The 24,673-nt window shown below is 46.2% G+C and overlaps 1 protein-coding gene across 1 annotated transcript in view; it reads left to right on the top strand.

Annotated features, from left to right (window-relative positions):
* Positions 1-5,749: 5,749 nt before the first annotated feature.
* Positions 5,750-24,673, top strand: part of LOC144145618 (chymotrypsinogen A-like) — a 29,146-nt gene continuing 10,222 nt past the window's right edge. Inside the window, exons 1-4 of the mRNA XM_077677295.1 lie at positions 5,750-6,297; positions 17,976-18,174; positions 20,268-20,403; positions 21,205-21,349. Coding sequence (XP_077533421.1) covers positions 6,126-6,297; positions 17,976-18,174; positions 20,268-20,403; positions 21,205-21,349 — 652 coding nt within the window. The 5' untranslated portion in view covers positions 5,750-6,125. The remainder of the gene's footprint in view (positions 6,298-17,975; positions 18,175-20,267; positions 20,404-21,204; positions 21,350-24,673) is intronic.

Genomic DNA, 24,673 nt, shown 5'->3' with positions numbered 1-24,673 from the left:
CTACTTTGTCCCGAAAGCAATGATACCAATCATCGCCAACTTCAAAGGAATAGTCGAGAGAATAAATAAAACATAAGAAGCAGTGGCGACTACACAGCTACTTTCGGGCGATTTCTCTGACATCACAGGATCTCCTTTGTACGATCAGCGCCCGACGAAATAAGCCACCGCCAAAAAACATGATCGCGCGATTGTAAAGGGGCCTCTGCTTCCATTGATTATACCATTTGAATTCTGAAGTGCGGTTAACACATTCAGAGCTACGTTTTGGTGCTGGTCTATAGTACATTACTCCTGCCCGTATTACGTCCCTGCAGTCGAAATTTTTTTTTTGTTGTTGCATTGCTTCGGTTGAAAAACGTCTTCTCTGTTTGCAATGGGGCTGAGTGAGTTACGAAAGGCTAGTTCTTCCAAATACAACCAATTTGTATTTTGTCTTCAAATGGGCCCTCTTTCGTGATATTGGTGTTCATTATGATGGTATTTAGTGTCAGATGAAGTTTTAAACTGGGAAAAAATCCGCAGACCGCGTGGTGCAAATACGCACCCGTGATACGGGACGTATACTGTACGCACCGCACCTTCTGCAGGCATTGATTGCAATAAATGATCATAGTTTCATGCGATTACTTGCTTTATTTCAACGTGTGGGGTATGATGAGTGTGGTCTCCGAAATAAAATGACGTAGGCCGTAAGATTGCGATTTTTTTATTTAGTTTCTGTTGTCCAAAAGCAAAAGAAAACTTTTTGCTTATAGCATTCTACGCGCCCGTCCAGCAGCTTCCAGTGTAAGGTCAATGGAGCTCATTTCGTGCGGTCTACATCGAATCTATGCACTTACGTTAAGTGTAGCGCAGGTATTATCTTTAAAAAAACGAGAGGCTATGGATTATGCATACAAGAAGCGTTATATCCCTAGCAACCATTTCAGAAAATACCAACCCTAGACACACAGACATTATGTACAAGGCTTGTGCTGTTAACCGCGAACATTACACGAACATGGCAGGATAAGCTCTCACGCAAAACGGAATAACTCAGCCACCCGTATTTGTCAAGCCATGCCAATTGAAATTTCTGCTTCTGTTTCGAGCCTGTAACGCAGTCCACCTCGTAGCTTCTAAGTACGCCGGGCGGGCATGAAAAGCTGGTGCTTTGTAACGACGTCAATCTGGTTAACATTTCGGTACAGCCCAAATGTCGATTCTGCTCTAATGAGCTCCCCCTTGGTTGGTATTTTAAAATTCTTGCATTATTCTCTGTCAAGTTTTCAATGCTTCGAGCATAAATGCCCTACAGCCTGCCAGAAGGCGGGTAGCTATCCAGTAAATTTTCTGGGGCGGCCATCCCCTTTAGTTGTATGAACCACTCCTGGATAAGGTAGAGCAAGTCACTGCAAATTTCGCTATTCAATGCTATATAGAGCTTCAAATTCAAGAACAAATTATAATGCAAAGACGACGTTGTCTAACCACACCCTTGCGGTTGGACACGTTCTACGCAAGTTGAACAAAATCTTGCTGCGTTCGAAATTTTGTCGTGAGATCTGAGGAAGGAATTGTAATAAGGTCCTACCATTCTGGTTTGAAACATTAATGAAAGAACGCACTTTTTAGCGTACGCATGCGCTGCTTTGTTCAGCCGAGTATACACTGCCGGTATAAGCTTCACTATAAAAAAGCATGGGCGGCAAAGTACAGGACGCATAGGAATTTCGTAGTTTTGGTTAGCGACACGGGAAATGAAAATTATGTTGGGAAGGTCCTCGGTCCACCAGAAAACGGAGCATTGGGCAGTTGTACAGAGCCAGCATGAACTTCAGGCGTCAGTTGATGCTCGAAACCAGTTAGCATTTTGTCTCCTGCAGTGCACCAAAAAAACATGCGTAAGGGCATGGCCTCGCGTACATAAATGCTACAGACTACCGTGTTTCAGCATGAAACGGACAGTAATGCCACAGTTAAGGTACTCGTTTTCGTAGACAGCGACCGTGATGTTCAAACTGAAGCATTGTTTGAGGCTACGATATAATAGATCGGCAAGAAATCTCAAAGTTGTATAATGTGATGCTTCCGGTCATGTTGGTTATTTACGTAATGCTGACTATCGCTCAAAGTTTCCTTCAGGCTTCATTTTAGGACGTATAACAGTAGTAGATACCGGCAGAATCACATCAGCGCGCACCCGTAAGTGAATACGGGGGAAGACGGGGGGGGGGGGGGAGCTCGGAAGTGTGCTGGTGTTCTTGAGAGTGCTTGTGGTCTGTAGCCTGTTTTCTTAATTACGACATTCAATCATCATACCAAATTGATTCAGCATTGATAGAACAATATCCTTGAGCCCACAAAACTTCAAAAAAAAAGGCCAGAACGAGGTAAAGGAAAATTCTAATAGAAAGGCACGTTCGTATCTTCGCCACACGTACGAAGGTCCTTCACTTGCGCACGCTGCTATGAGGATTTTAAAATTGGATGTAGAAGTGGATGCACGCGTCGGTATGAAACGGAGTAACAAAAGTCGCGATAACGGGCGCATCATGCGACCGCGGCTATTTTACATTGAATAGCGCGCCTGTAAATAAAGCAAACTACTAAAACTGCAGTGAAAACAATTATTTTTATCTCTTTATGTACTTTAACTGTTCATGCACTTCACGGACAGCGGTAACTTTCCATGTACTCGACGCTGTCCCGATACGCTTTCAGTAACCCTCGCCATATTTGTGCATCATAGGATATTGAGGCGTTTATATGAGTGGAATTTACGTTTTTCTCTTTCAAAGTTACCTACACGCTTCATAGCTGGCGCTCCTTTCAAACACCAATTTAAACGCAAACATTGCGTGAGAAATGGAACTAGATATAGTTTTTTTTTTCGGTTTGCAGACATAAAGGTACTGTGACATCGTGTAAATATTAAGAAGCGATTATTTAAATTTTGAAAGACATCAGTGATCACGCAAGGATAAATCAGTGGTCAGGGGAAGAAAATGACTTACAATTGAGGCCTCTTGCGTGTATGAACTGCGAGTGTGAGCTTCCCAAAGCCAGGGCACTTCGGTCCTTGCGCTGTTGTTGCGGCTCTGGCCCTGAATATAGACTGCTCTGGGCAGCCGACGCCCAGAGAAAAAGCGGCTGTGGACGCAACGGAGGGGCTTTAGTTGGGACCGAGGTCGAAGAAGGCCATCGGGTATTTGTCACTGTCGCGACCGCCGTGTGCCTATGGCAGGGCTGGTGACCGTAGTGCCACGGCCGGTCCATCTCCCCCCTTTAGGGGTAGTTCGAGCGGCCGTGGTAGTGCCTTTACGTTTAGGACAAAGTCTGGAACTCGCTCGGCGAGCCCCAGTGGGCCCTTTTTGCCAACTCCCTGACCCACAGTTTTCTAGGTTAGCGAAAATTACCACCGAACGAATCTGCCTAATCGCGGAGGAGAACATGACTGTCTACAACAACGCTTTCAGTAGGGGACACGCAGTGCACGCAAGCTGAGCCCATACAATTAACCCCCGCCAACACCCTCCCAGGCTCCACAGAAACGCGGAAAATACTGAAGGGTTGACGCGCGAAAGAGGAAAGGGGGGCATACTTTGCTGTGCGCCTCACCCGCAAAGGCCCTCTGCCCATTCATTCGACATTCATCCAGCTAAAGCATACGTTTCGCACAATACGCAGACCCATCGCTTTATTCAGTTAACTTGACTTTCTGACACCGTCGCTTGCACGTGGTTCTGCTTACACACATAAAGATCGTCTTTTCCCTTTCGGCCCTTCATCGTACCAGTCTTCACCCATCAATGGCCGGTGGTCTCTGTTTTGTTACGCCGCCAGTTAACCCGGCCATACCGTGACGAGTCAATTCTTCTGCTAAGAATGACTCAGCCGGACAATTATTCTCTGTGTGGTGACACGCCACACTCAAAGGGACAAAACGCACGCCTTTCGCGTCCCGTGCGCTGAGCGTACCAGAGGGCTGCCATCGGTTTTGGAGCTGCACCATTCGGACGCAGGTATCCGGACCCGCGCGCTTCCTTTTGTGTAAGCACCAATGCGTTAGGACAGGCATTGAGTCCTGAATTTTTTTAAGTGTGAATGCACTTTATAAGCGACCCTGAATTCCGGTGACCGCCGTCCGTCCACATAGCAACAGCTGCGGGTGCGCGCGCTCCTCGTCTTCCTTGGCAACGGGGGGAGATGGGCGCGCGCTGCCTGGCCGCTGACATGGCACATACCCACGTGGGGGATTGGCCAGGAATCTCCTCGTCTTCCTTGGCAACGGGGGGAGATGGGCGCGCGCTGCCTGGCCGCTGACATGGCACATACCCACGTGGGGGATTGGCCAGGAATCTCCTCGTCTTCCATGGCAACGGGGGGAGATGGGCGCGCGCTGCTGTGGCCGCTGACATGGCACATACCCACGTGGGGGATTGGCCAGGAATCTCCTCGTCTTCCTTGGCAACGGGGGGAGATGGGCGCGCGCTGCCTGGCCGCTGACATGGCACATACCCACGTGGGGGATTGGCCAGGAATCGGGCGTGAGAAGGGCTAATGCACCCGCTTGAAGGAGTACTGACACGAAATTTCAAAGCTGAGATCCGCTCTAGCAATCAAGTACAACGACCACACAAATAGGTGTCTGTGAATAAATGCATCTTTCTTTCTTTGTAGTTGTGTGTGTGTGTGTGATCTCTCTTTCGCGAACATTACCGAACTGCGCAAATTCAACTCCTGCATTCGCACTTTCACTTTCTTCCCCTCGGGGAAATGCGGGGAAATTTTTAATAGTGGCAAGTCCGAAGGATATGCGCCTTTGTACCGGGCATACAGGCAACACGGTGCCGGCTGGAAAAATTTCGGTGGGGAGGGGGGGAGGGTCTGAATCTCTGTCAGCCCCCCTCTGGATGCGCCACTGGCCACAGGTACCGATTCAGACCGTACGCCCCAAATCCAAACGTTGGCGCTACTGAGTGCAAATCCAAGAGTTTTTTTTTTTTTTTTGCGATAGAATGCCCGTTGGCATAAAATAACTTATTTACAAATATACATGGGCCCCGGTCTCTCGAAGGAAGTCAAGAAGGGAGCGGTGGTGGGGTCCCCAGAGCCACCGCTGAAGGTCGGGGGGTCTTCCAGGATGGAGGCCTGTGCCTCTCAGGTGCTGAGGCCAGTGAAGGACACGCCCATATGATATGGTCCGCATCAGCTTGTGCGGCCGGAGCTGTGCAGAGAGTTGTTGTGGGTATTCTATAAAAGAGGTGCGAACCTGCAGAAGTAGCGCATACTCGCAGTGTGGGATTGACCTACCAGAGAATGGAGCGCGAGAAAGGTTTGCGTTCAACCATCGTCGTCGTTAGACAGAGGGGTGTAATTTTTAAACTGCTGTTCACCCTTAAAGTTATTCGATAACTTTGATACTTTGAAGCACTTTCACAAAGCATCGCTAGAGGAAGGCAAACGCAGGGTACGCGTTGTTTCGGCTAACCCTTCCCGAATATTCAACAAGTATTTTGGACCGGCGTCACTTAGACGGACATATCGATGCGAAAGACGCATCACTGACTTGCGCGCGCGCTCCTCCGTGCAAGTATTTAGGCTTCATCAGCTTCAAGAGCTCCTCACGACAATAAAAGAAAAAAACAAATAGTGTGCGCTAAGGGTCGCTCATTCTCCGGCGTCATACAGAACAGTCCTTCCCCCTCCCCTTTCCGACACTTCCTCGGCGGCCGATAGGAGCGGTTGCACGCGCGGACCCTGCGCCGGCTTCGAAATACGGGAAGGCGCCAAAGCCGGCGATCCCACTTATCTCGACTCTCTCAAGACGCTTCGCCAGCGCGGTATCGCGCCCCGACCTTAGTTAAAAGCCATAAGGCTCGCAACCAGGGAGGTCAGGCCGCGCGCCGAATCGCACCCTCCAGACCGCGCGAAGAAAAAGGCAGCACGTAACACACGGCTCACGAGGGCTTTCATTCTGAGGACCTGCTAGGTCACCTCGCCGATATCTGCTCTTCTTTTCTCTGGACCACGTAATACACGCCGGGTTTTTCTTCCCTCGTGGGCGCAGCTTTACATTGCTTTGGCTTCCGCTTAAGTGACCCGCTGAAAATAATTCTCATTTTTCAAGAGTATTTTCAATGGCTAGAAAGAGAGGGCATTGCTTCTTGGCACGAACGACGTTTTCCGCCGGAGTGTTTGTACCGGCAGCGTTCCATGCGTTGCTACTGGCGTACTCCACTGGCCAAGTTCAAGCTGCCGCCGTGATCCCATCTCCGGCATCCGAGATGTCGACGACGGAGCAGGCGACCGGTGAGTGTTTCTAGACAGGAAACCCTATACTCTCTTATATTTGCAAGTCAGGCAGCGACTCTGGTGGCTTTCCCCAGTAGAGAGGTGACGCTGAAACCTTAAGAAGCACGCGTCTGACATGATGTAGGCACACGTGTTCTTCACGTGTTTCTTCTCCGGGATAAAGTTGCTCACTGGGTAAGTGTAAAATTGTTTTGTGGTCAACTCAAAATGGACGCTTGCTCAATAGCACGCAATATATGTAATATATGTTGGATATATTTCATATGTGTTATAAAAATGGCGGAATGTGAGCGTGAAATTGACAATATTTATTAATGAGGAACATTGAAGTAGCGCTGCCACAGCTATTTGTAAGAATGTTTATATGCTGACGAGAAATCAGATTTTCGAAAATCTTGTATGATGCTAGGCGCTGCAATCAAATGAAAAACCATGACGCTGTTATACACGGAAGTATTCTTAAATGTGCTTCTTTTGTGCGGATTTCGTAGTAATATCCGCACGGGGGGGGGGGGGGGGGAGGGAGAAAAAACATGTAGACCACTATTGGCAAAATGAATCACATTTAACGTGAAGTGCTCTAAGTATTTATGAGTCAGTGTGCCGTATTTATTTTTAGCACTTATATATCATGAATCACGCGCTAGAAGCATAATAGACTATAAACTTTATCCAAGCAGAAAAAAGGAATTAGTTATTAAGACAGAGGAAACATGACACGAGCCGTCCGAAATAAAAATAATCAATTGCCTAGCACATGGTGGTGGTACATGGGGGGGGGGGGGGGGGGGGGCGGTTGTTGTGTGGGGTCAGGCGGGGTTAGCCTGGCTGGATATGCCACTAATTGCTCCGCCCATAGCGATCATGCATTTATTCTGTATAGATTAAATATACCTAAAAAGAGCAAAACCTACTATTCTCAGAATCAGTGGCCCCTGTATTCCCTTGCACAGCTTGAACCAACCCACAAGTCGTTTAACGAAACCTTTCACGCATTATATATGTAATAGAAGTTTGGTATTTCACTGCATGTTGGCAGAACTTTATTCCCGAAAGCTTGCTACAAAGTTACGTCTAGAAATACTTCATGAACCTATTACCTGCTACACTGCCACAGTGCAAGTGGATCTTCAATTATTTTTTGTTTAACAACGCCTTCGATCAAGAAATAGATTTCACATCTCTCCCAACTACAAAATTATTTTAATCTGTGAAGTGTGCCCCACATTTTCCTACAATGCGTTTTTGGCTACCACAGTTGTAGGTAGGCCAGGCTACAGGCAATATTAATTAAAATCATTCCGACATGCTGTTTCGCACTTCGAAATCAAGCAGGAACAGCAGGCGTCGAACGTGTAACCCGGTAAAAATGTTCGTGTCATAAGGTGCAAAAAAAGTTGTGTTAGCACACTAAGTTATGGGCAGTTGGCCCCTCAACTAAATGTAAAACTCTTGGTGATACCCGTTTTTTGACTATGCTGACATAGCTAGTTTCGAGTGAAATTGTAGAAACCAGCATAATCAACCTCATACACGGACCCAATTTAAACATTCTTTCGCAATTTTAGAAGCAGGGCATATTAACAGCACGCGCACTTTCTGCGTTCTTTTACCACGTGTTTTGTGGACATTGCTTACCTCAAATTAAACCTTGTCGGTTTCAAATTCTTCAATCCGGCTAGCGGTATCAGCATTCCTAATTCTATGAGATTTTTAAAGCAAAGCTTTCTAGCTCTACCAGCCAATGGTTCTTTCGTGGCGTGCGGGACAACAAACTCTCAACGCGGCGGAGCCGGCGGCGAGAAAGAGGGGGTTGGAAGGGTTTCACTCACGGAGCACACGGTACATGGCGCCGCGCAAGTGCCTGCTCGCCGGCGTCGGCGTCGGCGGTACGGCTTTGTCATCTGCTTTAGCGACGGTTGTTTTGGGCCTGTTTTGGTGCCGATTCCCTTCCATTGAGCGCTGCCTTTGCACGGCTTGATTCTCTTCTTCGACACCACCTCCAGGGTAACCCGCACCCGAACGAATTAAGTACTCGTACGGCAAACATACATTTAGGATTGCTTTGCAGGGCGGGAAAACAAAATGTAAAAACCTCATACAGACATCTATGCGCTAGAGAAACGCTACCTCTTGTGCAGGGCTTGCCACTCCGGTTTTTAAATTGGTGAATACCGATCCGGTTGTGTTTTGAATGTAGCCACTGGTTCTGTGAAATATCGATTATATAGGTTCCCTCGGCTTTTGCGCAATTCTCAAACTTACTAAACTGACTAGTTTAAATCGGTATAAATGGGAATCACTCAGCTCACATGCCGAATTGTTTTTGTGTCTGCGCTTGTGCCGCGCGGTGGTGTATCCCCAAGGTAGCACATCAGGATGGCTAGGTTTCGCTGTCCCACCCTTCGAAAGGCGCTCCTCTCCGTTTTCTTTCTGCCGACTCACAGCGGCGGACAAGCTGTGGCCGACGCCGCTGCTGTGTTCGGGACGCCGCCCCCACGAATTCCAGTTAACGGCAGGTAGAATCTCTGGTTTCGCTCTTTGTAGAGCCAGGGTTGTGAATTCAAGGGAAGTCGCATGGGAAATTGTTGGGGGTGTCGTTTAAATCTTTGCTTTCCAACCACCATCACAGCGTGGATTGGAGCTAATTTGTTTCCTGTAGTATTAACGTGTAATCTCTTTACGCGCACAGCTGTTTCAAGTGAGTGCTCTTAATGCGACAAAACACGTTGTCGTAACCATTTTTAGCACAACATAATATAAGAAATAATAGGTCAGAGACCACCTAGCACGGGGGAATGTGGAAGCATTCATGTCTCATTAAACACCCGCGATGCTTTTATTCCACCTCGCGTTCTCGAAGGGCTTCGTAATCTTGCCACTTGAGATGCTTTGCTCCAAGATCTGTCTTAACTCTCTCGTATGGCTTTGACCTGTCTCCTACGAGTTGGCTCTATTCGTTCCCTCCGCCGTGTAATAGGCGAGTTGACGACTGCGGCGAATTTTGCTGCTCGGATGTTCGTTTTTTTGGCTGTGTTATTTCGCTACCTTCATCTGTCTGGCAGTGACGCCCACGGCCACCTCTCGCTACTGCCGTATATAGAACGCCGATGCCCATTTCTCGTTTGATAGGTCAGTTATTGCTTTTACAAGAAATACATCCAACCCCGCTTAGAAAAACACATTTTCTGTGCTAGTTAAACTCACGAACTCAAGCACCTCGACCCCCGTACGTTGGAACAGTCACTTCCCAACCCAAACCTGACAGGCTATTCTCCGCGTGCTCGAGTTGAAAAAAAAGACTAAGCTGACAGTGCAGTCGTATAACCATGCACGTAGCAGTCCAGAAACACGCGTGGCGGAGCCCTGTTTATCAGCGTCATAGAGGTCGATGCATTCAACAGAATGCCCTGGTCAAGGCCGGCTGCTTCAGCGTCGGATTCGTGAGACAGAACACAATCTCTGTGGGAGTAACGTGGTCTCCGAAACATGATGTGGCGGTCAATGAACATGCATATTGCATGTACATTCATCTAGACTGCACACGAAGTTTCAGTGTCACTGGAGTGTGTCAACTAGGAGCTATATGCAGTGATCACAAAGCGGCCCTTTCACGCCAAACGACGGCAGTTAAACATTGCTCAATTGCTGAGTCAGCTGAATGAAGCGTGCTCCTTGCTATCATGTGATCAATGTGACGGAGAATATCTGCGTATCCATCCTAGAGAGCGTACATATACAAACTGCCTGGGTGACAAGCAAAAATCATATGGCATGCCTATCCTTGACAGTAATTTGAATTTTGGCGAACACCACTCTGTGTAGCTTTATACGGCTATTTTTCAGTCTTGCTGTACTCTGCACAAGGCTTGACACTAGGTTATCATCTCCTTTTTTATTTAAACTTTCTTTCACCCTCACTGTATAACATTTTCATGATAGGAGATTCTCGTTTTGGACTTAGTCGAGAGCACGTAAATTAGGCCGAATTCAGCCTATTAGATATACTGGAATCGCTAAACCAGTTGCGAATGGTAAAATCAAGGCAAATGATTCCCAAGAATGCCTCAAAACTGAATTTACATCTCTAAACGAAAATGACGTCACCAAAATGTCTATAAAAATTGCGAGCAAGACGTCCTCACCAGAACGAGGGGCTTCCAGTAAATCTACGCGCAGCTATGTCGCAATGAACTTACTCTATGGCAATGGCATCGCAGAGTTGTATAATCATTTCAGGTGATAATAATACGAAACACGATTCTCGCCTTACAATTCGCATCGCATCGAGTTGAAGTTCATTGGGTGCGCGAATGGCTAAAGGACCGGGTGACTATAATGGCAAGGAGCGTACTAGGCCTTTATGAAACTTCCAATAGAACGGGGGGCAGCGCCGGCAAAAATTTGTTCACACAAAAAATGAGTAGTGGGAAAATTTACTACAGATACCACTTTCAACATGATGGTGATCCCCGCCATCATGATGTGTTGTTCGAATAATGCCTTTCGAAGCACAATTTCTGATGCATTGAGTTTGCGGCGTCACCATTCTTCTCCTATTTCTAGTCACCACCCTTGGAAGCTATTTAATTCGACTGGAGGCCCATTGATTGTCTGTTGTCCGCATGGCGTCACCATTGAATGCGATATCTTTCTCTTTATTTGCGTTAGGATATCTTCCGTCCGAGTTTGCCCTCTATTCAAAGGCACTCGGTTCGTATCTCTAAGGGCCACCCTTATCATTATTCTCTCCGTGAGCCGTTGAAAGAGATGCTGTAATAAAAAGGAGGCTATCTTTTATTCCGTACGGCAGGGAGGGGGGGGGGGGGTATCGTTGGAAGACTACTTACTAAACTGCCACCAAGCGGACATCACCCCATTGGAAACGGCCGCAAAGTGCATGACCTCGTTATTGTCAACAGGCACTTGTCGGTTGTATGGGTTCATTCGAACTCGGCCATCACTGCTACATCAGTGGAAACTATAACGCACCGGAAATTCAGTTTGCCTATAGCGAGTACATACTAAATTTGTAAAATACTGACCACTCAAGAGAAAAAAAAGAATGTTGCATAGGTATTAGGGTTCAAGAGGACCTTGGCAGGTAATTTCTAACTAGAAGGGAATACTGGATTACCAACTGCGATCCTGCAACCACACTCTATGTTGTGATCTCGAAACAAACAATTGATCAATGCGGCAAAAAAGGCTTGTTGGCAAAGGAGACTTCCTGCGAGCGCTTTGTACTCTTCGTGACGTTTTTACCCCCGTCTTGCATGTTCCTTGATGTCGTTTTATTATCCCAAGACAAACATTTTGTTCCTCCACTATAATATAGCCCATATTCTGCAGGAAACATCATCCTCAGAACTGTTAATACAAGGATGGCATGTTGTACGGTTTCCCGACCACACAAATCTAGTAGATCTTCTGCCTGTTATACACATTGTAATGCACATTATGGTAAGGTAGTCAAAGAAATAAGAGTGCTAGAAAATTTTGAGAACACAATTTGCTGCTGCATATAATGTCCCAACATACACCAATTTCTTCACGCATAAAGCTCTAGAGAAAAGTTTGTTCCACGTCGCAACAAATTCAGCGTATTTTTTAAAGTTTCTCAGATATACACAAGATCCTTGAAACTTTAAGACTCCAGTTTAAAACTGCGGTTCCCTAATGGTTATAATCTAGAAAATATTTTTCACCACTTGGAGCAACTCAAGAAGTTGTTTGCATTTTCAATATTAAACATTCAAAGTCATATCTGCCCTCAAACGCCGCGCCAACCTTAAAACATTAGCTTTACGACGAAAAACCTCTCGTCTTTGCCTTTTTCATAAATTCTACCACGCATCGCCTCCTTCATCTGCTATCACACCCGCCCACCGGACGTCATGCCGCACTAGCCATGCAAAAGCTGTTTATCCTCCAGCAGCCCCTACATCTGCCCATCTGCACTCCTTCTTCGTGGAAACAGCCAAAGACTGGAACAGCTTGCCTACCGACGCCATCCAGCACTCCAACCCTACTAAATTCAAGGATTTCATCGATCACCTTATTAACTGATGTATCTGCCCACCCTTCATGTAATACCCCTTCTCGGGCAATTTGAGGTACAATAAATAAATAAATAAATAAATAAATAAATGTGTTTTGGCACTGACGCTTGAAAAAGCGCTGGGATGAAAATTAAACGGTATTTGCCCAGGCATAACCGTTATGTTATGGGTATAAATTAAGCAGTGTGCCTTGTACAGGCACTTTTAAGTGTGAATGCACTTCTTAAGCGAGCCTGAATCGTCCGCCGCCGTCGTCCGCATAGCAACAGCTGCGGGTGCGCGCGCTCCTCGTCTTCCCTAGCAACGGGGGGAGATGGGCGCGCGCTACTCTCCTCCTCCTCTCTCCGCTCAGTGACTGCTGGTGTTGGGCGCCTCCTCTCCACTTCGGGCGGGAGAGCTCTCGCTCGCGTAGCGGGCACTCCGCATTCCGACGCGTGAGGGCGCTCGTGTAGCCCTCGCCGTAACGGCGGGCGCTACTCTCCTCCTCCTCTCTCCGCTCAGTGACTGCGGGTGTTGGGCGCCTCCTCTCCACTTCGGGCGGGAGAGCTCTCGCTCGCGTAGCGGGCGCTCCGCATTCCGACGCGTGAGGGCGCTCGTGTAGCGGCCGCGTGGCGCGGGAGGGTATTAGTCGAGCGCGCGCCGTCGTCGGGAGCGGTCGCTGGTCCTGCATCTCGATAACGATGATGGCGGACCGGGCAACGGTACCAGCAATAACGAGTGAAATATATTTCTTTGTAGTTGTGTGCGTGTGTGTAATCTCTCGACTACTCATTATGATCACGATATCCACCGTAATCGCGCAATCAACAACCGTGCATTCGCACTTACACACTCTCCCCCTCGGGGAAGTGCGAGGGAATTTTTTCTTGCGGTGTGTGTGTGTGTGTTTTCTTTTGTTTCTGTGGACCTCGTTAGCGGCTGCAAAATGGACCTAACTCGACATCAATACGTAAAAATATGAATTCTGTAGAATTATGGCCATATTTGAACACGTTTATCGGCTAGAATATAATGATTTTTGCACAGCAATTTTTTTATCTGGAAAGCTTCCAGAAATTCTGGTCTGGTTGAGCGTTTTTTTTTTTTCTTCTTTTTACCGTTGGCAAAATAGCCGCACGAATATCACAAACGTCCAGTAAATAATTAGTCACAGTTTAAATGCGGGTGATTGTCCAGAATCGCCGCCCGTAAATGTTCCTGTTTTATAGCTTTCTTGTGGCAACAGCTTATCTTGATTACAACATTTTCACAGCTAATCTTCAGGGAGCTGTGGACATCTCTAAATCACAGGCTCATCTTCTTTCGATTTCAGCTTATTACGAAGAATAAAGTTAAATTGCCTTTGATATATTTCAACCACTACGCCTAACTTCAAAATGCTGGGGGGATGTGGACATAACATTTCCGGTTTCTTTCTACCCTGAGCTAAAGAATGGTAAAAATTGGCGCCCCTTTCACTACTGGTGCAAGGTTGGAGGAACAGCAGAGCTGGGGACCGACCTATCTTCTCCCCACACTGACAGCACATCCCAGGAGAGAGAATGAGCAGCGGGACGCCAGCAGTTCAAAGCCGTTTTTGGCGGCACTGTAATGCAAACACCATAAAGTATGCACAGTGTTTTATTCAGTAGCAATCGTCGTCACCCCTTCTACCCTCGTCTACCGACGGCACAGCAGCGTAGGGCAAATCCTCTTGTAGTGCGTCCTTACCTCGGTAAACCTCCACTTCTTCAGCTGGTCCGGTGGAAATTTTCTTGTGCCGAGAAGAGAAAATTCCTTTGCAATACACTGGATGATAATAATGAAGAAATTTATGGCCATGTTAAGGATGCAAGCCACGAAATGACTGTTCAGCAGACCTAATGAACGGCGGAAAAAAGTTACTGGTCAAGTATGTACCGGCTTAATTTGTTCAAGCAGCCCCACCATGATGAACATAGGAAATGGGGGAAGACTACACAATAAAGGCAAATAAACGGTTCCTATACAGCAGAAATCAAGTTTCACAATACACCCCCACAACTTTAACATTGAATCAGCTTTGGCATCGAAGAAAAGAGATTTGCATCCTAAAGCGTGGGAATATTTAGGGAGAAAGTCAATATAGGCGAAATATGGGCAATTTAATGCACATAACAATATGGTCAGCCCTACACGTAACGCCTGCAGCAGTTTCTCAAGTTTATAACAGTGGTTCCTACTAGGACGATTTCTGTTATAATTGCACGATGATTATTAGGGCCCGTTCACACTTGCGACTGGAGCGACAAAAGCGACGCTATTTCTGCCGCTCCAGCCGCCCACCATCGTTCCTGTCGCGTCACTCAAGCAGCTATTGTCTACAGGTCTCGACCAAATTTTGTCGGCGCGACATGAACGACTTGAGCAATGGGACGAGAGTGTGAAAATTTGCGTCGCTTTTGTCACTCCAGTCGTAAGTGTAAGAGAGCCTTTACAATGACGGCTAGTTCTTTATCATCAAGATCTTTATGATATATATCAAGTTTTAAATCATCATCATGATATTCATGATAGGCATTAAAGTTGTTAGGGGTGCTTTAAATACACAACTATAGCGATTTCGAAAGGCAGTTTAGAATGCGTACCCAGAGGGGTTATTTCCGGTGCAGGCTTACAGGAAAATCACCTGCGCGGAAGAGATTTCGGCGCAGGCTGGAGATATCCAGCAACTAAAAGCAATCCACCGCCTTCCACTACTGAGAGCCTTATACAGGAGGTGTAAAGTTCTTGAACCACCCCAGCGCTTGTACTGAATATGAATTTTCGAGGCATCGGCCCATTGAGCATGTGAACACCGACACTGTATGGCGTTTTTTGTCGAATCAAACACTAGACATGATATAATTAAGCTGCACATGATGTATTTGAAACGGACAAATTTTGCTAATCTCCTTTTGATTTTCTTCCTGAAAAGCACGTCTTTAAAATGGCAACCGCAACCTCAGAGCTTGCTTATTCCGGCAATACCAGCTTGCTATCACGCCAAAATACGCAGGCTAAAAAAACGCTTTGTTTTCGACGTATATTTCGAACCTAGTCGTAATGGTCGCTACCATTAACATAATACGCTTAACAGGTGCTTCGTGCTTGAAATTTCGAAAAGTACGAGCAAACGCCTAGCGTACATTTTTGTCATAATCCCCCACCACGGAGGGTAGCGTTTGTAATTATGCCGGAGTTATATTCTATACGGTACGCTGGGGGACTGTATATTTGTGTTTTTTTTATTTCGTCTCTATCAAAGCTACCTCACCATTAAGCGCGAAAGAGACCGAAACAGACAACATAAAAATCCGGAGTATAATACAATAACCGTCAAATTATTAGCCAGGTTCAGTGCCTCCGACAGCATCCGTCCAAATGACCGCGGCTACATGGAGCGGCGCTGAACGGGAGCCACTGTATTGCCTAACAGCGTGACACTTGTCGCTAGGAGCGAAGGATGCACTAAGGACTTTTTAAGAACTAAATGGTCCACTTTGCGAAAGAAACTTCGTTCTTTTTGCCGTTGTCCGGTATAGAAAATGGCCACCGCTGTCCAGAGTAAATAATTACACGTGTGATCCGATGTAATTTGAACCCCGGATATGGGCAGTCCGGCGCTTTTCCAACTGTGGTATCTCCGCACGCTTCCAGCGTAGGACAAAAGTTGTCCTTATTGTGTCTTTGTTTTACAAGCTTGCCAAAACTACGCATTTCGATACAAACTATTTAAATAACCACTGTTTTGGCGCTTTTTGGTCCAGTTGACCTTGCGTCATTACCCTCCAACCAACATCATCATAAACTGTGTACAATAGTACGTGCCGCGTGACACATGAACGTGGTGGCACGTGAGTAGAACACGCCACCAGCCACGCAGAACCCAGATTCCAGGGAAGCCATGGCACGTGCCAGTCTGCTTGCTGAAGTAAAGCGCGCCATACAACGAAAAAACGAAAGTGGAGAAAGAGACGCAAACACGGGGTAGAACGAAGAAAGCTGGGAAAAAGTATTCGCGCCGGAAAACAAAGCAACAAAAGCGAAGAGATTCAAAGACGCGGTACCACTAAACAAGTTGTTAGTAGTATAGACAGCCCTTCGCCTTCAACGCACGTAATGAGACTTTTGAGTCCGAGGAGTTTTCTTTTTTTTTTTTTTTGAGGAGATGTTGATTGTAACGGCGACCTTGCTCATACAGTGGGGCCGGAGTTATGTAAGAGTGAACATATGACTAATCAGCTCAGCTAACCAGCGATATCTCACGACAGTCGCCAGCCCAAATTGTGACACTGTGCGCGCACGATTGACGAAACCCCGCTAATCAGCAAGATTGCGTACTGAGTTATGAAACTGGCGTCAGCCTCACAGCCAATCACCAGAGCTTGTAATCGTGAATTTTGGCACGTGGTTATCAGTAGATATCGCTGGTAGTACCACGCCGTGACATCTAGCGTCTTCACTGTCGCACGCATAAAGCCTAATCCTGTAACTGAGTGTGAAGCACGCGGACACGCTTATATGAACGGCTAGTTTCACAACACAGCGCCACTTCAAATCATTTCGCATAGTCATGAGTAACTTCTCTTCAAAGGCGGCCATTTCAAAAGACCTGCAACAGTTTTTAAAACTTTCTCATCATCCATAATGCTTTCTGAACGTAGTCAAGAAGCGCACCTAGTGATGGAATAGGTAGTCAGAGAGAGCCCAGCAAAAAACTAATGCCCATTTCCATCAGATAACTCGGAAACTTGATTAAAATGTTTCTTTTTTTCCGGTTTGGGCGTTGTATGTAGTCTAGAAAGACGTGATTTAAGCGATGTCGTCGCTTTGGGCATGTTCCTTTCAGCTGCAGCAAATAACGCATTCCATGCCACTTTAAAGAAAATCGCGACAAAAGCAAGGAAGAATCTGGAAGACGTACCATATGCGATGAGAACATGACGCAGTGTCGCACCGTGCTTGCGATAGCTGTAGCTTTCATAGTGCTTCCAGGTTTGAAAAAAAAAGTGGAAGCGTTTGTCGACAGTTTTGCAGTGTCCCTTTAATTGTGACAACTTAAGAGTAGAATTGAGCGGGTATCTCTAGTCCGGCCGTTCTAGACAGAAAGCGAGAGAGGAGCGTAACACATACTGAAGTGTTTATTTATCTTAGTCGCCTAACTGAACCCCTTGCTACTTCAGATGTGACATCAGATTAACGTAAAAGTTCTTGAGCTCTAGAAGAAACACGGCATTTGAATGTGCAACGTGGAGAGCGTGCATTCAGTCACACATGTCCGAACAGATTACTTTTGCATACATACTTCTCCGTGAGGTCATCCTGTCACTTTCACGCATTTTTTATGGATTTTTTTAGCTGAATTTCAGCGACATATATGCCACCTATAGCAACAGCGCATCCGTCACACGCTCTTACCACCTAGGCACGTACCCAAAAGTAGTTTAAAGGTACCTCCACGGGCTGAATCCTTCATAGAAGCGTGCAAGTGCTTCTGCTCAAATTACAATAATATTGCCCTTACAACACCTCGCACAACACGCATTTTTTGCTTTCGAGGTTCAAAAGTAACAATGTGTCATCGTGTTCCACCGCACCCTCTCTGTTCCACAGATGCAGCCGCACAGGCCCTATGCGGGCGTCCCTCGGTAGAGCCCCAACTGGAGCCCGAAGACAGAATCATGGGCGGCCAGCCTGCAGTTCCAGGGTCGTGGCCCTGGCACGTGGCTCTCCACAAGCACACGACGGGGCACAGCTGTGGCGGCGCACTCATCACCAACCGACACATTATAACGGCTGCCCACTGCGTCTGGTGAGAGGATCTCCTCCCGATAGCGAATGAGGTGCCCGGTCTTTGGGGCGACCTAGTGCATACACACCTACGAGGGCCTTGAAGCCACCATTTGTATTTCCGCCGAATAGGCACGGGCTCATGAACATATACGCCTGTAGGTGCATAAGCAGAAAAATAGTGTACAGTCGCGCACAAATGAAATTATGAACAAACGAAAATATGAACCACCACACGCAAAACTGAAAAATACTGTTCCTGGACGACCCAAAATGGTGCAGTCTTGGTATAATTTGAAAACCAGATTTCCCACCTTCATTAGCGTAATTAAGCCACGAGACAAACTGACTTGCATACAAAGAAATCACGCTATTTGTGTGTTCTGCTACGTATTTTTGTGATCGCATATCATTTGTCCAGAATGTACAAAAAGGCGCAACACGAGACACCAGGCAACTGTGATGGCCCGCTGAAAGTTTATATCATATAACATAGCTTTCTATATAAGTATACCAGACACAACATATTCTACTAGATTTGGCAAAGCCTGGCCGAGAGATCCGCGCACACGTGGCTCTGACAATTGTAGAACTCTCCCCATATGTACGGCTGCATGGCTACCATCGGTAAAGCAACCTAATGTTAAAAAATGGCACCCTCTCCACTCCGTCGATGATGGCGAGGGTGTGGAGTTTGGGGACTTGAAAAGACATCCAAGTTGCGCACCGAGTGACATCGGATTTGCGCCCTGACCGTCATTCGATTTGAGCCGTGAGTTGCACCTTGATTATTCCCTAAGTGAAACTGCAACTCTCGGATCACATCAAATTTCGCTTGGTTTTCGCATGATGGTGGTGTGCGCACGGATGGACGTGGACGGACATTGGGAGGTCCTAAGGTACTCCGCACCCTTACACGCCAGGAAGTAAGCCGTTTGAGTCTCGGGTACTAAATAACGGTCGTAGCCCGATGGGTAAGACGACTGACACTAACTCTGTCTGGTCTGCCAGAACAGGCTCGAATTCTGCCAATGCCTGTGTGGTTCTTTTGGCAAAAACTTATTTTAGGAAACATTTAATGCGCATTTTTTACGCCGTCAGCCGTACGTTATTTCTCCTTCCAGGTTCGGTTAACCACCTCACACTAAGTTACTGCGGCGTTATATCACATGGTACTATGGCATACTCTCATATAAAAGAAATAACTGGTAATTGGCGTCGTCATCACATGACGTCATGAGAAGTTACGAAATTTATTATATTACACTGTCACCAGTTTCTTTCATTCGAACTTATCTTGATAAAACGGCATTTCATGCTTTTTACTTTATTTGGCAATGTGTCTGCCAGTATATTTGTCTTTGACGTCTTTGATGTAGACACCAATCTCCCTCTATATCGAGGAACCATAATGCATAGCAACTCTGCGGGTGAGTCCGTTTATGCAAATATTCTTCTTTGCCGCCAAAAAAAACTGCCTTTTTAAACGAAGTTGTCAGCCTCTCCCTGCCGTCGTCTGTATTCCACCCAAGCCCACTCCATGAACGCAAAATTTCTTTGACGATGGTGATGGTCGTGGGTGAAGTGACGAAAACTTTTAATTACTTCCAGTAGTCGGAAACGAACCTGGGTCCGTCATGTTACGAAGTAGACGCCTATTCGACTGCGGAATTGCGGCTCGGTCGAGGCAGTTTGGATATGGAGAGGGGTCATAGACGTACAAAATTTTAAAAATGCACCTTCCCGTCCAACGACGGCGATGGTTCAACGCTGGGAAAGCTATGAAATGCCTTTATCAATAAAGCACTAGAGAGCACAATCGCACTGCAGTAAACCTTTCGGTAGGTGTATGGTAAGGGGGTGTGATGCGGGTCTGCTCGCTTATTGGTTGGTTCGTTTGGTGTAGGTCTTGATTTTGAAAATCTTCCCGTTCCCCATCGTTCTTCTTTCGAGAGAGGCAAAGTTCATTTTTAATCATAGTCTACTTCATATAACGTGAGAGCATTTATTTCTTCGCTTGAGACCTAAAAAAACCTAGCCTTTTCCGTTGACGAATCATTCCATCGCGTTTCTTCGCGTCAGTGCGGAAGTTTCCATAATACTGTTTCTTCTCAGGGCGCCTCAGCCGGGCCAGCAGTACATCAAGGTTCACCTGGGTGCCCACAGTCGGGACGCTGTCCAAGGAAGTGAGATGTGGGAGGAAGTCGAAGAGATCTGCGCGCATTCAAGCTTCAAGCACAACCGGAAAACAGTGAGCTATATTTAGCAGGAATGTTATGTGTTTTAAATGAACGTGTAGTGTGAGCAGAAGGGAATAAGCCCAAACATAACGAAATCAGTAAAAATGAAGGCCCAAGATTGGAAGCCCCAGTCGAGTCGTGCACGCGTTTTGATGGTGATTTTTTTCGCCTTTGCCCACGTCCCTGTTGCAGCTCCGTACACGTAATACAAAATGTTTTTGTAGTGTTAGTTTTTTCAAGCATTGTGAAACGCAGATGTGAAAAAACGCTCTGGGTTCCACAAGGGGATAGAATTTTTCGGTCTGCTCTCCAGTTTTTATCTCTCCTTTTTTTTCCGTGGCTCTTGTTCGCGTTTTTTCGCCTAAATTAACACTTGTTCGCGTTTTTTCGCCTACATTAACACCTATTTCAAAGCATTGTTTAAATCTAACAATTTGTTGTTTTCAACAACCGTCAAACTGTTGTTGCTTCTTTGTTCTGGGTTCAACAAGGGGATAGAATTATTTGGTCTGCTCTCCAGTTTTTATCTCTCCTTTGTTTTCCGTGGCACTTGTTCGCGTTTTTTCGCCTAAATTAACACCTATTTCAAAGCATTGTTTAAGTCTAATAATTTGTTGTTTTCAACAATCGTCAAACTGTTGTTGCTTCTTTGTTTTCTAACATGGGGCACGCGTTCACCATACTGTATTCGCTCTCACATAGTATACGGTCAAAACAGGCACATTAGAGCACTGGAATTTTACGACGCCTGTCTACTTCTGTTGAGTACATTCCCACTCCTCCATCGCTCCTCCACATCGTTTTTTTCACAGAGCTTCCGAGGTGATATTGCCATTCTGAAATTGAAGAACAAAATAAACTTCACCAACGTGGTTCATCCTGTGTGCCTGCCGGTGAGCTACGAAGAAATTGGTGATGGCTCTCACCTATACGTCACTGGACGGGGACTTACAGGCCGTGAGTAATCTTGCGTAGAGCAGATAAATTTTAGCATGCAAGTTTTCACGTTGGTTCGTAGCTTGGTGGACTAACGGGCATGCAGTCCGAATACGCATAGAGGTAAAGTATACGGTGCTGTCGGGCACTTATGAATCACATTCGAAACTTAATCCAAACCAGACGACGACGCCAGTAAGGAATCGAGCCAGTTCCGCCCACTCCTAGGCATGTTTGCATACCCGCCGCGGTGGCTTAGTGGCTAAGGCGTTGCGCTGCTGAGCACGAGGTCGCGGGTTCGATTCCCGCCGCCGCGGCGGCCGCTTTTTTGATGGAGGCGAAAAGCAAAAACGCCCGTGTGAACGAGATTTCGGCGCACGATAAAGATCCCCATGTGGTCAAAATTAATCCGGAGCCCTCCACTACGGCGCGCCTCATCGCCTGCGTTGCGTCGGCGTGTTAAACCCCACATTCAATCAATAGGCATGTTTACATTGATAACGTCAGTATAAGAGACAGTGCGAGCTATGGTGGAGCCGAATGACGGCCTACAAAACAAACCAAGGCGAATTACCGGCGCTGTATTCAAACGGTAGCATTTGGTGGGACGTTAGAACGTAAGGTTACATTGATAAGTATCCATTAAAGTAAAAAAGCAGCAACACCATACAATACCGCGATATAAGATGAAAGATGACCCGCGTGAAGAGCATTCCAGCTGTTGCACACCTTTTCCTAAAAGCAGTTTTTATTGTTTATCCTCAGTGACACGCTGAAATATTGTTCAAATCCGACCCACTTCGCAGCTTTGGGAGATTTATTAGCATCCAAGTTCTTTATGCGCACCTACACAAGCGTGAGGATACGCAAGTTTGACTTATAACACGCATCAGCTACAAAATGACATTTAGGCACACGTTAAAGACCGTATGGTAATTTAAATTAACCCGTAGATGTTCCAGTACGACGTGCCTCACAGCCTCGCTATGTAGCGCCACAAAAACATTTTTTTTCAGAGCCAAGCATGCTTTTGATTATCCAACCGCCTATTGTCCTGCATGTGAAAAGTACTTTACACGGGAATGAAAAAAAATTCACCCATCGCAACTGCAGTTGCATCGTTGCGGAGTAGCGAAAGCACGCTGTTGGTAATTCACTTGCTTCCGCTCATTTCTTTTTTGAACAGAATTATCCCATGTAAGCGCACGTTGGTGATTTCTTGCGGGGTGCATATTTCTCTATACGTTTAGTTATGAGAGAAACGCCCTGCGCCACAATTCATCCTTAGTTCTGTCTTAAAGCGAGACTTTGTATGGCTACGCGAAAGGACATCCTGCGGTATCGTGTACGCAGAAAATTCTTCCGGTGCACCCACATGCGCCTGCTCAAAAAAATGGATGCAGCGGAGTTAGATATAACGCGGGGCCGAAATAGCGTGGTTTTTACACGACGTCGCTACTGAAGAAGGACGTGCTGCTGGGCGAGTTGGCGTGAACTTTGCGACATAGTTTTAGCGCTAAAAATGGACGAACACAAGACGTTAGAGCGGAAGGTTACATTGATAAGTATCCATTGAAGTAAAAAAGAGCAAATCCGTACGATATCGCGACGATAAAAAGATACCGTACGATAAAAAGACGACCCACGTGAAGGGCAGGCCCGCAAGAGGACCGGACTAGCGCCTGTTCTGTCATCTTTCTTGTGTTCGTCATTGTTTAGCGCTGAAAAAACCACGTCGCGACGTAGCTACACTCTCGCATCTGCCGGCACTGGTGACCGAGAACGGCGCGACTGAGACAGCAACACTGAGTCTCTCTTGCAGGAGAGCGCGCGAAACCAGATAAAACGCGAAGCAGAGCTGAAGCGACAACGCCGGGCAGATGCGGCGGTTGTTAGATCGGAGCAGCGCTAACCTGGCAATGACAAATACTCATCGTACACTGCAGCTTTTCTGGTTAACTACCTATGCGTATTTTTGCTTTTTGTGTGTCCCGCTGGCTATTATGATGATTGATTGATTGATTGATTGATTGATTGATTGATTGATTGATTGATTGATTGATTGATTGATTGATTTATTTATTGATTGATTTATTGATTTATTGATTGATTGATTGATTGATTGATTGATTGATTGATTGATTGATTGATTGATTGATTGATTGATTGATTGATTGATTGATTGATTGATTGATTGATTGATTGTAGGGTTTAACCCGCGGACGCAACGCAGGCGATGGGGCGCGCCGTAGTGGAGTGCTCCGGATTAATTTTGACCACGTGGTGATCTTTAACATGCCCCGAAGTCTAGTAAACACGGGCGTTTTTTCCTTTTCGCCTCCATCAGGCTATCATGATGAGCTGATACCGAAGACATAAATGGCATTTTTCCTGTTCTCCCAAGTTCATTCATATATCGGCGATTCACTAGCAACATCAACGTTTGCATTGCATTCTTGTTGTTCTGCCCATTGCCCAGAATGCTTGCAAAAAATCTGGGCCAATTGATTGAACGAAGCCGAAAATCAAGTGCATAAAAATAGCCTCGTTCTCACCGACATTGCTCGGTTGCTCATTCTTACATTGCTCAGCTTACTGGGGGAGTAAATAAGCATAATAATTAGAAAAGAAACCACCCAAGGAGTAAGAAAATATTCTAGGGTACTCCAGGCATTTTCGTGCGCGCTTGTTTTGAGTCTGTCTGAGAGTTCTGTGGTGTTAACAAACTGCTGCAGTGTGGAAGCGTAAATCGGCTATGGTCGCGGCACAGACTTCATTTACCGACCTTGCGAAAATAGTTTTCTGCTCCCCTTTCACGTGCACACTTGACTGTACTTGGACCCATAGCTAACTGCCTCATGACCAGCCTTGCTATTTTCCTAACCATTTATATCTCTGTCCAAAGAGGCTAAACGAAAAATCTAGGGGCGAACAACGGCAGGCAAGCTTTCTTTTTAAATGTTTTTGTTGTGTTCACCCACACGAGATATTCATACAGCAAGCAAGAGATCCGAACCTATAATTTTCGCCCAAACCTACGTCCCTATGAGAAACAACATAAGCACAATTGTTACTTGACGTCATTCTGTGCAACGCTGCACGGGTGCGTAAAAGCAACGAGAGGAAAAAAAACTGGGGAATGAACAACATGAGCAAAATAGGCAAACAGTAGATCTACGAATTTGTTGCTCGCTACACAATTTGAAAAAAAAATACTGTGTTTGCATTGTGATGATGAGCAGTTTGTTCAACCATTTTGTAACGTGATTTTCGGACTGCTCCAGACACACTTCCCTTTATTATATTAAAATGCTGCGAAATTCACGTTCGATGTTTTATCTCGCA

The sequence above is a fragment of the Haemaphysalis longicornis genome, unplaced genomic scaffold, assembly GCF_048455015.1.
Source record: "Haemaphysalis longicornis isolate Haplotype H1 unplaced genomic scaffold, Haemaphysalis longicornis Haplotype H1 scaffold_7, whole genome shotgun sequence".
Taxonomy (NCBI): Eukaryota; Metazoa; Arthropoda; class Arachnida; order Ixodida; family Ixodidae; genus Haemaphysalis; species Haemaphysalis longicornis.
This window is presented reverse-complemented; position numbering and strand designations above follow the sequence as displayed.